Source organism: Tinamus guttatus, unplaced genomic scaffold, assembly GCF_059628265.1.
Source record: "Tinamus guttatus ecotype Peru unplaced genomic scaffold, ASM5962826v1 Tinamus_guttatus_pri_ptg000364l, whole genome shotgun sequence".
NCBI classification, from domain to species: domain Eukaryota; kingdom Metazoa; phylum Chordata; class Aves; order Tinamiformes; family Tinamidae; genus Tinamus; species Tinamus guttatus.
Window position 1 is genome coordinate 2,016,405 of NW_028288898.1, and position 16,533 is coordinate 2,032,937.

Sequence of the window (16,533 nt, forward strand, 5' to 3'; positions counted from 1 at the left end):
CCTTCACAGCGTGTTATACAGAAACAGTCTGAATTCGTGCGTGTAAGGTTGATGTTAAGTGTCATGCCTCTGCAGCTTTCAGGTTTTTATTTTCATTTGGTCTGTTGTTTTTTTATTTATTTTATTTTATTTTATTTTTTATTTTATTTTTAAGAGAAAAATCTCATATTTACATAGCAGTAGTTTTTCTGGAGGAAGTCAGCAGAGAGATTAGAGGAAATTGTTCTATACTTGCACTGATACAGGCATGTATGTTTTAGTGGTGGAAAGGGGCAGAGGGGAAATAATTTCAAGTCATGTCTGCTCTGCAATACTTAGTAGTTAGGCAACCATTACTCCCCAGGTGTTTTAAAGGTTCAGTAAAAAGCACAGGCCAGCAAGAATCCTCTCACTCTGGTCATAAAAAAAAAAAAAGTTGAAGGTGATACCAAAGTAAATGTTGTGCAGGGTGAGGAATTCTGTGTGATTAAGGTCTCTGGTACTGCTGTGTTGGCAGTAGGGTGTCCTTTGTAATCTTTTCACCTGTGTCTGAGAACTGATGGAAGTTAGAGAACTTTTGAATCTATACCAAAGTGTTACCTTTACAACTGATTTCTAGGTGTTCTGTAGTCCAGGTATCTTGGTTCAAACCCATGGCTGTTGACTTTTACTAGTGACACTCTGTGGACCGCTTGTGAATTTGGTCATTCCTATGCAGGGAACAAGTTTCTTGTTCCTGGAAAAAAGATTCCTTTCTTTCTCTCTCCTCAACACCTTCTCTTGCAACCCTAAGGAACCAGCTGACCTTTATGAAATTGTCAGTCAGTGTCTTCATTCAAATATTTTCCTTTCCCTTCCTTTCATACAGGTGGATAAAGTTTGTGGACAGCCCAAACGACAAGAGGGAAACCTGTCATCAGACACCATAGTGCCAGTGAAGGAAGTGACCGAAATGCAAACGCTTGTGATGGCTCACACTAGTCTGAACAATAAGAGAAGGTAATAAGCAACAGCTGTTTTGCAATAAGCTCTGTGGTTCATAGCTCATGATAATGGGTCTTTACAGAACAGTGTTTAAGCCAGAGCCCCAGTTCTGTCATCCTGTCTGTGCACTCTCCAACCGTTGCCATTGCTGATGGTTACACAAATGTGTATGGGGTTGTCACATTGCAGATCTTCCCAAGAAAAGCCTTTTTGCGTTATTTTTTTAGTTTTTTTAAAAAATCTTTACTAGCACCAACTTGCACTTTATTTCCAGAAACTTTCAATGGAAAGAATTGAAATTTTTGCCAAATGAGGTCTGAATAACTTCAATTAGTGACTCTGAATTACTGCATTACTTAAAATATATATATATGTGTGTATATATATATTCAGTTATTCTCAGTTATTCAGATCTTTAGGGACTGGGGCCCTTCCAGAAAGGAAAGGGAGAAGCAGGTGAAGGAAAGACTCATACTCACGACAAAAAGTGAGTCCTTTATTCCTCCAAGATAGGGAGAAGAAATTAGATTTCTATTTTTTCACTGCTATAGGTAATAAGATCCCCTGAAATCTTCTAGATCTGTTATGTAAGGAGCAGAACAGCAATGAACCATGTGTGTTTAGATTTGTCCCTCTTGGTCACTGTTTTTCAACCCCATGACAATTTTGGACACTAGACAACTGAAGTTTTGCTTCTGTCCCCAGCCCAGGTATCCTTGCTTTCAGATCTTATGGGGTTTCTTTTAGTTTTTCTCCCAGAGCTCCTGGATTGTTATTGTGTAAATTTTAAGTGGGGAGGGAAGGATGTTTTTGCAGTGCTACTTATGATACATGAGGAAATTTCAGAGCTAACTGACCATAAAATTGCAATGACATATTTCTGGCTAACATCCTGTGCTTGGAGCAGCTTTAGTAAAGTGAGTAGAATTGTGCAGGGCTTATGTAACTAGCCAAGAATAGTGTGGCTCAGAGAGCCCTTGTGCATCTCTGTGTTGGAAGGATGTACAGACAGTGACAATAAGATTTACATAGCATAATTTCTAGTGTCTAAGCTGATAACTTGAGATTTTTATCCACTTGTATTTTAATTCTCATCTAACCTTATATAAATGCAACAGTATTTTAACAATAAAAAATAGCAGCAAGCTTGTTTTTTTGAGTGATAACAGTATTCTTCCCCTAGTTCTTCTTAATGGATATTCAAAACAACAATTTGTGCTAAAGCTTGTAACTAATCTATTTTTACTGTGCTAGTGGAATATCATAGAAAAGGGCAATAAGGAAACTAATAAATTCAGCATATTCAAAAAATAATTACAAAAAAAAACCCAAGGTGGAAAAGAAAGTATAATAAAACTAGTTTACTGTAAATTAGCCAATGTTTTCCAAAATTGGTATGCACACTGAAAATTATAAAAAGCCTCATTTAAGCTGAGTCCATCCTTAGATAGTCAGTATCAAGCCTTATTGAAATACAGTGTCGATAGGTATTGTGGAGAGCCTATGCACCAAAAATTAATGATGGAGCCATAATTAGTGAGTGGGGAATATTTTTAAACTTTTCACAATTTGTCATAAAACACATGACGCGAAGCTTGTACTTTGCTTTTGGAAGTAATTGTGTAACAATAAGGAGAGTAAAATACACAGTAAATGATAAAGCATAAACAATAGCAGTCATTTCATCACGTATGGTAACAATAAAGTAATTTTAAGTACTACAATTTTATAAATGTATGGGGAAAATAATTGTTGCAGTGAGTTGTGTAAAATGCTCTTAGAGTGACAGAACTGCTACAGGGGGTGTAGATTCTGGGAGTAGTTACAGGAATCTTTCTTGGTGCCATAGCTTCTGATAATTTAAAAAACGAAGGGCAATAATCTCAGCTGTCTGTCAGATTAGGTACTAGATCACACAGGCTTTTTTGCTGGCCTGAGTCCCAGTCTGTTGCTATGTTTAGCAGACATCTCTGCAACCCACCCTTAATTCAAATGAGAGAGGGAATATGACCCTTCAATTTTAGAACATGAGAAGAAAGAAAGAAAGAAAAGATGAGCTAGCAGTATCCAAGCTGTGGCCATTTCTATGCGTTTGGCAGAATATTACCAAGCACAAAAAGAAGAAACAGTCTGGTTTAGGACTTCAGAGGGGAAGAAAAAAAATCTATTATCCCTACTTAAAGATGGATGTCTATAAACATCTAATGTGCAACAGTTTAGTTGTACGTGCATATAAATGTTGCAAATGTACTACCTCTTCAAAAGGGCAGGTTGCAAAATCCATACCTGACTTATGTCAGCCTTTTTTCCTGAAGGGTCTGAGTTTCAGTTGCTTCCAGCTGTCTGATGGAGCTCAGGTTGCTCATGCATTTGAAAATCAGGGTGTAAAGCTCCTGAGGAGCTGTTTGTGACAAAGCTGTTTCTGCAGGCTGCTGAGATGATTTCCCTCAGCCTGACCGGTTTGTCTTTTGGGTTGGTGCCTTTTGGGGTCTGGCTTGGAAATAGGAGCTCACTCAGTATTCCCTCTTAAGGCTCTCTTAGACTCTGCTGTTCTGCACAGCTTGATCATGCATGGTTCCTGAATTTCTGTAGCAACTGGATCCTCTTCTGGGATAGTTAAATCCTTTTCTGCTCCCCTTACCCTCACTAATTCCTGTGAGATTTCTCATCTTTCTTTATTTTCCTCCACATTCCATTCCCATATATTTTTTGCTGTGCACCATTAAGTGCCATGGATAGTGATGTAAGAAGCTGAAACTTAAATAAATGCTGCATGATCTTGTGGTAAAGCTTTTCCTTTAAATGTGCTGAGATGTATAGTTTTTTTTCTTTGCATTGCACAATAGGATTCAGGGTTTAACTGAAACTGGCAGGATTGCTGTTGTAGTCCTTTTTTAATGTTCAGATTGCTCTAACGTATAGTAGAGGTGACAAGAAAATGGAAGACATGATGGTACAGGGAATGTACATGGCATGTACAGGATCTCAACAGTAAATTGGGATGTTCAACACATTACCTTCCTAGTTAGGATCAGTGCTCCTGGCAAAGTTGAACACCTGCATGTCTGTTGCATGTAGAGTTTAAATTCGCTAAATATAAACTGGTTGCAAATCTGTGTAGAGAAATACATTGTTTATCAAAGAAATACAGCATATTTGGCCCATAATTGGAAGAGTCATACCTTGAAATGGTGTTCTGTTGGGATTTCTTTGTTATTCTGTGACCTTGCAGATCTTCTATATTTCTTACAATAAACAATTTGGAGATTCTTCAGAAGTGTTTGAAGACAAGGCCATCTATTTTATTTCATATTAATTATCTATTGTATTAGATCTCACATGGTTTTATTCGAATTCGAGAATTAAAGTGATAGGACAGAATAGATTATTAAGGTCAGATGCAAGTTAACTTGCTATGGAAAAGAGCGAAGACCAATGCTTTGCTACTGGTTCTGCCCTTTTTTTTTTTTTTTTTTTTTTTTGGATTGGCCATCTTGGAATCATTGTTTTTGTGGTAGTGAGTGACACTTGCCTAAGGAGACAGCTTTCTGGGGGCCATCCCTGACCATTTGCTCCTGCTAAGTATGATGGCAAAGCAGTTCTCCATGGGGCATCCTCCAAACTGCTCAGGAGGAAGCTTACTGTTTTCAGTAAAAGTACCTGAGTTGGCAGGTATTTTAAAACTTACTTGCTGGCATGTGTTATTCCAGGTATTGCCATTTTTTCATAAACAAATACCAGTATAAGGAGAGAACAGAATATAGTATCAAATCACTCAAGTGTAACATTGCATCAAGGTGTTAATGTTGAATACAATATTTAATGTTAAATTAGGATCCTGGTGCCAAAAAGTGGATTTGTAGCAAATAGTTACCATTGTAGAGGGCTCAAATTAGGAATTACTTTTAAAAAGTTTTTCTTAAGTATGACTCTATGTCCTATCCATCTTGCTTTGTAAGGGTCTTTTTCTTTCAGGGGATCTTTCTGACCAAAAGTGAACAGCCAAAAATATTTCAAGTCACAATATTTAAGAGACAGCACATTGCTCATTGCCCCCAAAAAATGAATGCCGCACATTTGTGTCATGGCGTTCATTTTAAACCATTTGCCGTTGTTTTCTTGTACAGCTGCATATATTTAACAGTTCTCCCGTTTGGTATCAGTTATGGTAAACTTTATGTCCACTTCAGTTATTTTTAGCTTTTGGCTGTGTGCTACATTTGTAGTTGTGCTTTTATTTGAAAATGATCGGGGAAAACAAAATCTCTGATTGTGTGTGTGTGTGTGTGTTTTTGTCTTGCATTGATATTTTTAATTGCATCTATGCTTTCAAGAAATCTCATGACAGTTTTCTTATTTATTTTCTTATATTATCCTATGCATGTGCTTGATGAACTTTCTTTCAAATAATTTTTACTTTTCTCTTTTGTTTCTCATTTCTTTCCCTCATTTATCTGAATTCCTGCTCATCCCCTACTCCCCAACCTCTCCTGATTGATGCTTATTCTCCCCGGCCTATTCCAGTTCTCTGCCTCTGAAAGCTTCAAAGAATGACAAATCAAGAAGTTTGAAAAAAATCTCTCGGTAAGAATGGAAACCAGGTGACATATTTGGTTGTCTGTACGCTTAGCTCTTGTCCACTGTAAGTTGCTATTTCAACTCTAATCTAGGAATTGACATACTCTTGATTAGGGCTTTTATGAGACAATGGGAACCTGTATTTGCTACCAATCGTGTTTAACTTTTTTCTGATGAAAAGTTAAATTACTCACTGGGTAAGATTGAGTTGGGAACAGAATGTTCCATGTGCTAAGATGCTAATTTAACATGTCAAAGGACAACTCAGACTGAAAATGCGAAGGATTTTAAGTCTCTTGGTGTGAGCTGAGTAAGATGACAAGCTTAGGCTTTATTAAAAGGGTGATCGTCTTCCTCAAAGAAAAGGGCATTTTAGAAGATTTGTAAATCTTCAGCATGTGTCACCTTTGTGTAATTGGTACCTATTCCATCAGGTAGGTAGCTTTGTGTCTGGCTCAAGCTTTTCTACCTTAATACTTTCAGGTTATATGCATTATTGATTAGCCCAGGGGTAGCAGTTCTTGCTTCCTCATTGAAAGCCCTGAAATCCTGCTGCTTTTTCTTAAAAGGAGAGCTTTTGTGCAGTGGTAGTGGGAGTTAATTCCTTAGAACCACTTGATAACTACCTTATCTAGGTCAGGATTTGGTCACACATGAGAACTGGCTCAGTTAAGCACTTCGATGAAAGTAGAAACATTTTCCATGCAAGTCTGAAGTATGAAGCTGTAGGGAAAGATAACCATTGCCTTTAAACCTTGTATGGTAAGATAACAGTGGACTTGAACATTGTTTAAAGCACCAGTTCTAAAAAGATTAGTAAATCCTGACTGCTGCTGTGCCAAGCTTTGTCCAGCTGTATCCCCAAGGACGGCTCCAGTGCAGTGCCCCCTTAAAGCCTGCCAGACAGAAGCATTAGAAAGTGGAGTGAGTCTTTTGGCCTCTCAGAATGGACTGATGAGGGGCTCCCTGGGGAAAGCAGCTCCTTGATAGCCCCAGTTCAGTTTTCTACCTTGCCTCATGTTCTCAATATCTAAAAAATCTTGCACAGAATAGGAGCTTTCACAATTGTGGAAATAGAGTAATTTCTCATTTTACAGTGTTCTTGATTGTGTACAGAATTAATACTGTTTTGTTACTGTTTATTTTTCTGACTACCTCAGCCATTTGTATTATAGGCATAATCAGATTATAGGGAGGCAGTGGGTTGTCTGCAAGAAGGCATTTTTCTGTTCATGCAACACTCTGGAATGGGCTGTTTGTACCTGCCTGGAGTTTTGGTTTTTTCTCCAAAGCAACAGGTGCAGCCTGTTCTTATAGGTGAGATGCCTGACTTGATGAGAGGGAAATTTCTTTGTGCTATCAGAGTGACAGTGATAGTGGTAGTGGGGAGTATATTCTACTGTTGCTTGCTTGGAGTACTTAATGGAAGATTGCAGGCTTTGCGATTAGATGCTAGCTTTAGGAAGCCTTTTTCACCGAGGAGAGAGTTGACAGTATTTGTAATTCATTTGACATAGGCTGAGGGAATGGAGAAATACTCACTTTCAGTAATGGGGAAAAAATAACTTCTTTTAATGATTGTGCTTTCTCATTTTTTATCTCTTTATATAGACTGGTGTAAACTTCAAATTCAAAATGTATTAATAACATTTCTTAAATTCTTTGAACTTTGTTGTGTGTATTAATACTGGGCTAAGTAAGACTGGGTGATACTTAGGAGCAAAAAATGGAGGGTAAGTGGTTTGGCTTTTAGTTTTTGTATGGGTTGTGGACTCTGGAGGGTTTACTTGACAGTGGGACTTAAACCAACCATAAGTGTACCACCCTGTGGTTAAATGTGTGTTATTGATGCATTGCAGAGAGTTCATCAACTATATGAAGCGATCCCGAACATTTTATGCCTCTATAACAGAAAGACTGTGTGATGGAGACCTGGTGGTGAGAGACAGCTCAACTTGCTGGAACGGAGAAGATGTGGTAGAAAGGTAAAGTTAAAGAGTAAAAGTTTTCCCTGGAGATGAAAAATGAGATTTGATATCCTCCTGATGATTCAGAAATTTTATGAGATGTTCTTGTCATCATCAGATTTCACATTCATAGGGAAGATAATATGTAATTGAACAGAGGTTTTGCTGAAGCGTAAGGTTCTTTATTGATGAGGTTTAGGTATCTATATTGAATAGAGCTGAACGCTTTCTTGAAAGGCTATTTTTGAAGAGTTCCCTTTTTTGGGAGTCCTCTGTGACTCAGTTTGAAAGGAGTAGCTCTCCGACTGCCCAGGCATTCCTTCTAGGCTGATGTTCAGAGGTTTGTGTGCAGAGCTGGGTATCTTGTTTGGCTGTTATTAGAAAATATACAACTCCTTATGCAAAGGTGTTAGAGGAATGCAGTGCAGTGACTCTTATATTTTTAAAGATTGTCCATGACATTTCTTTTTGATATTTCTGATGTAGCACTTTGAATAATGCTGGTTGGTTTTAGAATTACCCAGCGTTCTTATGAAAGTGTATTTTGCAGCAGTTCCTAACAAATGGCAGTAAATACTGTTCTGTGTGCATGTAGGGGCTCTGAATAGTGTGTAGGAGCTCTGAAGGATAAAGAGATCTTTCTAGTTGGCTACTTTTTTTTTTTCTGAATTTTATCACAGCCTTTTCTGTCACTTGTAGAGCCCAAAAAGTAAAATTCACTTGCACCATCCCCGGGCTACCCTTTTTCCTGTCACTTCTCTTACTTTCTATAACATGAGGCAACATTGCCCAAGGTACTCAAATTATAATTGTCTGCTACTATCACTGTCAAAGAATACGTCAGTTTTTATAGTGAGAGCTGGTTGGAAGCTTGCCAGTGAATGCTGTCTGAAATTACCTTTTGGTTGAAATAAATACATTCCATGGGACTTGTTGGTTTTCATGATATTTCATTTTGAAGTGTATATTATGGTGTATTATTTGTAAGTGATCATGTTCTAGCATTCCATTTTCATCAAGACAATAGCTTTGAAAGAGTTTTTGAAAAAAAATTTGTAGGAAGCTGTGAAGTAATTACAATTTGGAATGAAAAGAAATGCAACAATTACAGGCTGTCCTGTTTTAAAGGACAACTTTGCTTAGAGTTCTCATGTGTAAATAACTTCAGCTTAATTGTCTGAGGTGTTCAGAGATTAATGCTTCTAACATGTTAAAAGATAAATTGAAAGGTTAGTGTTTTCATGGGTACTGATATTGAAGTTAATTGTGTGTGTGTCACATGTTTAATGTTTTCGGCAACAGTGGGATTTTCTAAATATTAGTGCATTAAGCTTATACTGTGAAAGTAGCAGAAAGAGCTTCTCTTTGAGCCTTTATGTGGCTATTCCACAGACAGGTTTTTTTAGGGTCTGAACTGCAGGAATCTTTCTAGGAATCTCTCTTGAGCTAAGCTACATTCTAGCTTTAGAATCAGTTTCTCTTTTCTCCCTGGGCGTGGTAGTTAAACAAGATTTGCTGATCCCAGGTCTCTATCTCATAAATAGCAAACCAGTGCAATACAGTGCTAAATGACTTTGGCCAAAATGTATTCATTTTCCATTGAAATCATATTTGCTTCCATGCACAAAATCTGGGTTCCCCTTCAGAACCTTTTATGTGTGTATATATTCATATAAAAATAGGGCTTTTTGAGGAAATCTTCTCTGCAGTAGAGTGGCCTTATCAGAGACTGCTCATTTTCCCCTACAGGAAAAGGGAAAGGACATGTGGTCTCGCTGGCACATTTTAGTGGTATGTTTGTGTACAATAGAGTAATCCTTATGTGGAAAAGCATTTTAATGGAATGGTGGATTGCGAGTACTATTTTCAAGTCAGATAATCATTTTTTTTTTTTTCTGTTTGCTTACTTATTTATCTTCTTGTAGCTTTGATTTCAAGAGAGGTGAAGCAATCAAATCTTGAACAGATGAGAACTAAGTTGTACATAGAACTAAAACAGTGAATGTAGTTGGTGTTCATTATTGCTAAGACAGTTGGCTCTGCCAACCTCAGGCACTGGATACATTCTCCTCCCTCCTGTGGCCCTGCCATTAGTTTTTAGAAAAAGGCTGTTTTCTATCCCCAAAACTGTGCAAGCTTCAAGTTTGGAGTGTGAAAGTGTGGTAGGTTCAGCAGCAAGCACAGCACTTGCCTTTAGTTGTCAGCAACAGCTACCCTCTTAATATGTCAGGTGGACTTCGTGTCTGAGATCCAGAAGATGTCCCAGCCTCGCTGTGCATTCCAGGAACTCTCCTGGAAGGGGTGTTCTTAGGACAGCTCCTATAGATGTTCCTCATTTGCTATGACATAAATGGGCACATACCTCTAGCATGACCATCCCAAAAACACTCCTGTGACAAACTATTGTGTTGGATCTCAGGATTTTTGAAAGTTACAAGATCTGCTTGTGATTCGTGTTAGAGCAAAGCTAGTTGTATGTAGGGATGGTACCATGGGTGCATACAGTGTTGAGTTGCTCCTTCATTAAGTATTGCAGTTGGATAAGTTGAAATTATGTAAGCTGAAATGTTGAGGTTGGCAGATGCTTTTGAGAACTGTATAATTGCTGCTACTGTTTCACATCTTTTCCTTTCAAGGATTGAGCCCTTGTAATTGCTTTGATATACTCTGATGCACACTGCTCTATTTTAAAATGCACATCGTCTTTGTTGTGACACTCGAGCTAAAAATAGCTTGAGTCATATGCAGTTGAAAAGTGTGACTTGGTAAGGGAGAAGAAAACTGAGTGACGGGTTCTGTTAGTGGTGGCAGATGCTTGCAGTCTTTGAATAAAGCCACTTACATGCAGGTACTGAAATATGATCTTAGGCTATGTCTGCAGAACAAAGTGGTGTGCACAATAGACACATGTTTGCAGAGTGAAACAGATGGTGCTGATAACCCAAAGCCTGTGCTCTCTGCAGTTCAGAGGTTTTGTTTTGGTCTAGCTCTCAATTGGTCTTGTGGAGCACTGTTGGCATATATAAATATTATCTATTACTGCAGTTAGCCTGTGGCGACAAATATGGCCATGCACTTCTTGCAGCAGCTTTGGGCAGTGCTGCTGAGCTGTGAGGCCAAACTGGCTTGCAGGTTTCCGTTTTCTGAAGAGTTCTGCAAAAATTTCTGTCTCCAAAACTTAGGTAGCCTGACTGCATGATTCTGGAACCTCGGAAGGTCACAGCAGGTAGTGATATGGCTGCAGATGGGAATGTGAATCCAAGCTCATGGCTGCTTTTGAAGCTATATTTCCCATTTACAAAAAAAAAAAGAAAAAGAGCCTGCAGGACTATATCAATATTCAGGTTAGTCAGTTTAGCACAAAGCACAGGTGTGTTACTGTTCCTTAGAAAGCACAAATCCAAGTCATGACCAACTCTTTATATGGCTCTTTCTCAGCAAAGGATCATGACAGTTGTAGGTCACTGCGACCTTTGCAATTTATGACAGCACAATAAGTTTAGAATCTTTAAGCAGTTATTGCTGGGTAATAGAAAACTGTGGAAAAGAGTGAGAGTAGCTGTATCCTGAAGAGGAATGAGAAGATATTACTGTGTGTGCACACAGCAGGATTACTAGCTGCTCTTCAAGTCACCTGGTTATTATTTTTCTGCATCCAGAGGAAGGGGAGGTCAGCCAACAGGAGCTGCTGCAAGTTGCTGATTTCAGAATACTTTTGAAACTTCACCTTTACAACTAAATAAAAGGAGAAATAGATGAAGTGACACATGCTGCTTTTTTAAAAATGTCCTTACAAGTCTGATTAGATTTTTTTTTTAAACTCTTTAAGTCAACTATAGCTCTAGAGTTCTTAAGAACTTTGAGCGAATATCCAGAGAAACGGAGGGCATCTGGAATGGTTATTGTAGCCTCGCTAAATAAGTCCAGAGAAATAGCAGACTGTGTCAGGGAGAAATTAACATGGTTAGGATTTTTCTGGTGTGCCACAGTTATCAAAGTATTTCCAAAATAAATAAAATGTTGCCTTAAATCCAGGTGGATATTCAGTGTTTCATCATGCTCTCACTAGATCTTACAAAAATGTTTTCTGACTATTTCAGTGTTAAGTCTAGTATCTTGGGCCATTCTTATTTCCTTGAAATGAAGAGTTGTGTTCTTGTAAAAAGAGAATTGGGAAGTTCATGTCCTAAAAATCAATGCTTTGCTTTAGATGAAAATATCCATTACATAAACAGCATTTAAATAAGAAGCGATCTTTGTTAAAAGTTTTTGCTCTTAGCACCCATATTTAAGGCTGTTTATGTTGTTTTTCACCCATCACAGAAAGCAAAAGAGTAGTAATATTTGTTTAGATACTAAATTAGAGGACAAATAAACCTGAAAAGCTCATTCTTTTGGGTATCTGTTTCGTATCTATTTGTTTGAAACAACTAAATTTTGAACACCAAGTGTCAAGTTTCTGTTGGCAATTGTTGATTGCTGTCACAAAACTGTTGTCTGTTTTGTGTGCAGTGTTTAATGAATAGGGCTTCATGAGTTTCATTTCTCAGAATACTTTTGAAAAAAGCCATCTTCCATACTCCCTTACACTTGATTTCAGACAGAAAAGGAGGCATAGAAATATAGTTAAAAATGCAAATAAATTGTGTATTGTGAGTTTAAAGCTTGCAATTTCTTCCATAGTGTTATTACCTGCTGTGCAGCTCATAGTCTCACATCTGGGTGGTGCCATTTTTCAAAATTAAACAAAAGCAAATCTTCTTTCTGTTGCTGCAAATTTACAACTTTAGGCAAAATTATAAAATTATGACCATATGAAAAATATTTTAAAATGTGAAAAATAGTGGAAAAGGAGATGATGAGTGGAAAATTTCTCCTCCTTGTTCTTAAGGATCTTCTTTCCCTGTCTCAAGCAAGTAAAAACATTTCTGGCAGAATACTGATTGTCCAATCGAATTCACTATAAATAGCTGTTCTGTTTTGTTTTACTTTTTGTTGCTATATTTACTCTTAACTGAAGTTTTGCTCATGTATATACTGTCTATGGCAAGGATGTTGGGTGTAGGATCATAAATAACAGCTGTAAGAATGCCTTAAGCCACTGTAGTGTTTGTTAGTTTTCTGTTCATCCTTTATCATTTCTTTCATCTGTTGGGCTCAACAGCTGTTGAGCTCTGCCATCTCTAAGTTAGAATCTATTTATAAAATGTTAAATCAGAAGAGCAAACTTACCTTGGAGGGAGGAAAAAGCATTTGTGAAACGCCTTCTAGAGGATTTTCTTTGTTTCCTCTCAATATTAGGAAGAAATTCCCTGACTTTGCAGATGAAATATAGTTGCTTCTTGTTGCTGTTTCGCTTGGTGTGAAATAGCCTTGCTGATTTGTTCATCAGTACTGCTATTGTGGTTCTGCAGGTCACACTTGGCTTACATTGCAAGGTGCAGATTGAACACCCGTATTGGAGGCTTCTCCTCAAGGGTGGCAGGCAGGCAGGTTTTATTCTGTGAATGTGCGTGACCTTGACATTGATACTACTTGAAATTGTTTGAGGCAGGCTAAAATCCCCTTCCTATTGCTTCTCATCTGCCCTGGCACTGTAGTGCCTTGAGGAGTTAGAAGACAGTAAGAGCATTTTTATTATCACTGAAGTCTGCAACTTTAACATGTGATATTCCAAATTTCTAGGGTTAGGAGTCACCCTTGCAATAAGTTTTGGATGCAGTATTAGTTGGTTAAATAATTACAATTAAAAATGGCTTTTAAACTGTATTATTTGGAAGAGCAAGAGGTTTTGTAATGCCCAGTAGGGACCCCACATCATCTGGAACTTTGCATTAAGTGGAGGGATTAGGAGGCACCTGTCTTCTGCAGATCACGTCATGCTCTGAGGACCTGTGCAAGCTGGCTGAGAAAGGAAGTGTCAAATTGCAGTGACTTCCTTTTCTCAGAAATTTGCCTTTAGAGACTTGAAATTTTTATGAGTTTAGCACTTCTCTTGTACTTCTCATTTCTTTAGGCTCTAGCAAACAGCCATCTGGATATGAAAAACCGAGATAAGCATTAAGCCTTAGGATATTTTAGAAGTATTTAAAGCTTCTATTATTCTTCTGCCATCAGTACAAAAAAAATTTTCAGGTTTATTAATTGTGATATTCATTATTCCATTTCAGTTCACTGTTTGACAGAATTTCTTAAAATGATCTTGGGTAATGTTTAGTTATGAACAAAGAATCTGGTTCAAATGCAGTTTTAAAATACTGTGAATATGAAGCTGTTCCACTGTATTTTGCCAATAGAAGCAATAGCAAAATAGTGGTCAATATTAGTTTTTGATATATATACACACACAAATATCTATGCTCCATTGAGTGATATCCATTCCATAACAAGCTATATTCAATCTGCCAGTTATTAAAATGCCATGTAATGCCTCAGCAGCAAGATCAGAGGCAAACATCCAATAATTGATATTAATTGGAGGAATTATATATTTAGTGCCAAAAAGGATGTCATTCAAACACATTCCAGAGTGTTATGGGAACATTCCATGTAGAATGGAATGTCTTCTGTGGTGATTTGAGACGAGACTAGCCCATGTAGGATCTTGTGATTAGATCACTTCTGCTTCTATTTCTGACTCTAAACATCATAAACTGTTGCATCTTTAACCCATGGGAAAGGAGAGGGGACCAGCTTTCTAACAGTGAACAAATGTGTTATAATATGCTTAAATAGTTAGCAGAAAACTCCTTAGTCCATGTTTGTTTGGCAGTCTCATTCTGACTAAAACATGAAACAAGGAGAAAAAGATGAAATTTCCTAAGAAAAGTGTTTCCTGCTTGTAAAATTTTACCCAATGAATTTGACATTGTAAATACTATTTAAACAGGTGGACCAGAAGATGGGAGCGAAGTTGCCCCAATGCTGTTATATATCACATTTCTCCAACTGTTCAGAAGATTCCTTCATAGTTCCCCATTTGCCACAGTACTTCCTTTTCTCCATAAATTGAAAATACATGTTTGCTGCTTCAGTCAAGGAATGTTGCACAGGACTAAGCAGTCAGACACAGGCTTTTAACATTCATTTTTATATGGCCAAGAAGATAGCTGTGTATTTTGCTTTTGGGACCACCTGCAATGCTGCACTGAAGAACAGTGTGCACGAGCGGTCCTGCGATACCTTGATGGAAGCATCCCATAGCTGCTTGTTAACGGGGTGCCTCCCTTGCTGGAGCAGAGCTACCATCATCAGAATGTGTTCCACAGGTGTGTTATTGTGTAAGGAAGCCGGTTGCCTCTTGGATTCCAGAGAGGACTTTGAGCAATTATCAAGTGCCCTCTGCAGAACCTCTTACAGCTCTGCTGAGGCCAGAGTCAGTAGCACTGGGAGCCTAGATATTGCTGGGTGAGAATGCCCAATATATGGGTATGAGCAACAGCACCCTAAAGTACAGGCTGAATGGAAGCCGTATCCTGAAACCAGATCCTGCTTTATACACTACGCATATAGGTGACCTTTCTCTGTACACTATGAAACAGACTTTCACAATTTTAGTGGCAAGCCTTCCCTCCTTCACTATGTGAGCCAGCCACCAGAGGGAAGCAAGTACTGCGCACGTGCCCTTGTAGATCTGGTGGTTCAGAACATTTTTTTCAGGATTTTTTGTTAAGTAATAGAATCCTGACTAAATCAGGAAGGAATTACTTGCTCCTAGATTGTATGACTTAAGAGAACTAATGGTTAGGTTTGCAAATGTGAACCAAGTTTCCAGTGTAAGGGAAAGATACATTAGTTTGGTCAAAAAAATTAAGAAATTAGATATATTTTTGACCAGAGATCATGCTTTTTCTTGAGGCTTCCTATTAGGAATGTAGGTTTAGTCCCTCCCTTCATCACCACAAATGTTAATAAACTTAAAGGTGTGTCTTCACAAGGAAAAAGTACATTGATATTTTTCAATGATATACATTGAAAAAACATATAAAGGAAAGTCTTCCTATCACATAAATCAACAATGTTTTTACAGGATAGCTCTATTGTGAGTAGTGGTGACGGGTCATCTGGCTGGGTGCATTCTGCACTAATCTCTGTATTTTAAATAGTTAAGTATGCATACTTAAAAAGGAGGAAGATTAGGAACAGAATCTACAGGAAGATGAGTTAATATAAAATGATGTTGTAGATTTTGACAAGTGTTACTGCAGAGGGATACTTGCCAAGATCTGTAGTGGTGTCTTCTGAACGTACCATGCAAATTCTGAACTTCAGTGAAATGCTTGGTTACTTGCAATGAAAAAAGGACCAAGTTTTGTGCCAGTAGTGTGGAGAGAATTTAGCATGCAAAAAGAGTAATTGATTGAATCATTCAGCACCTACTGCCGGTGAGAAGTTAATTTAAGTCATGATGCATGATTTCTGCGAAGGTATATGAGAAAACCAATAGCAAGTTTTTGCATGGCAGGAAAAGAATATGGGAATCCTGATTCATCACATCATCAGAGGCTTCCTACCTCACCCAAGGTAGGTTTCTGAATTCTAACAGAATGCCTTGTGAGCCTCATGTTTCTTGGACTGGGCTGCTCGTTTTTCTTGGACCGGGCTTGATGCACTGTAATCATGTGGCTATGCTGTACTCCGTAGCGTTTAAAGATTGTGCAGTTGATGCTTTCTTTCCTTGCTTTCTGCCTTTACTTTGCTGCTGCTGGAAGTGATCTTGAATCTGGAGCTACCTGCCTATCAGAGAGAACTGCATTGATGAAGCTGGCACATTCATGAGAAGAGGCAGTGAAAGGAACGGTGTTGAGTAGGAATGCCTGTCCCTTTGGATTAGCTGCCCAGAGTAGCGTTTTGATGTGAGCTCTTCAGCTCCAGCTTGCACTGTCACTGACTTTTAAAGGACAGAGCTTGTTGACTTCAAGAAGGCTGCAATTTAACTAGGCAGAGATTTTGGCCCCCTTTTCCTTTGGGAAGAGGATATGATAATAGAGAAGGCTTCTTTTAGGACCTAAGTTTATATTAAAGA

The 16,533-nt window shown here is 38.1% G+C and overlaps 1 protein-coding gene across 1 annotated transcript in view; it reads left to right on the forward strand.

Moving 5' to 3' along the window:
- Positions 1 to 16,533, forward strand: part of LOC104580216 (glypican-5-like) — a 269,794-nt gene that overhangs the window by 86,290 nt on the left and 166,971 nt on the right. Inside the window, exons 4-6 of the mRNA XM_088530217.1 lie at positions 848 to 978; positions 5,488 to 5,547; positions 7,401 to 7,526. Coding sequence (XP_088386343.1) covers positions 848 to 978; positions 5,488 to 5,547; positions 7,401 to 7,526 — 317 coding nt within the window. The remainder of the gene's footprint in view (positions 1 to 847; positions 979 to 5,487; positions 5,548 to 7,400; positions 7,527 to 16,533) is intronic.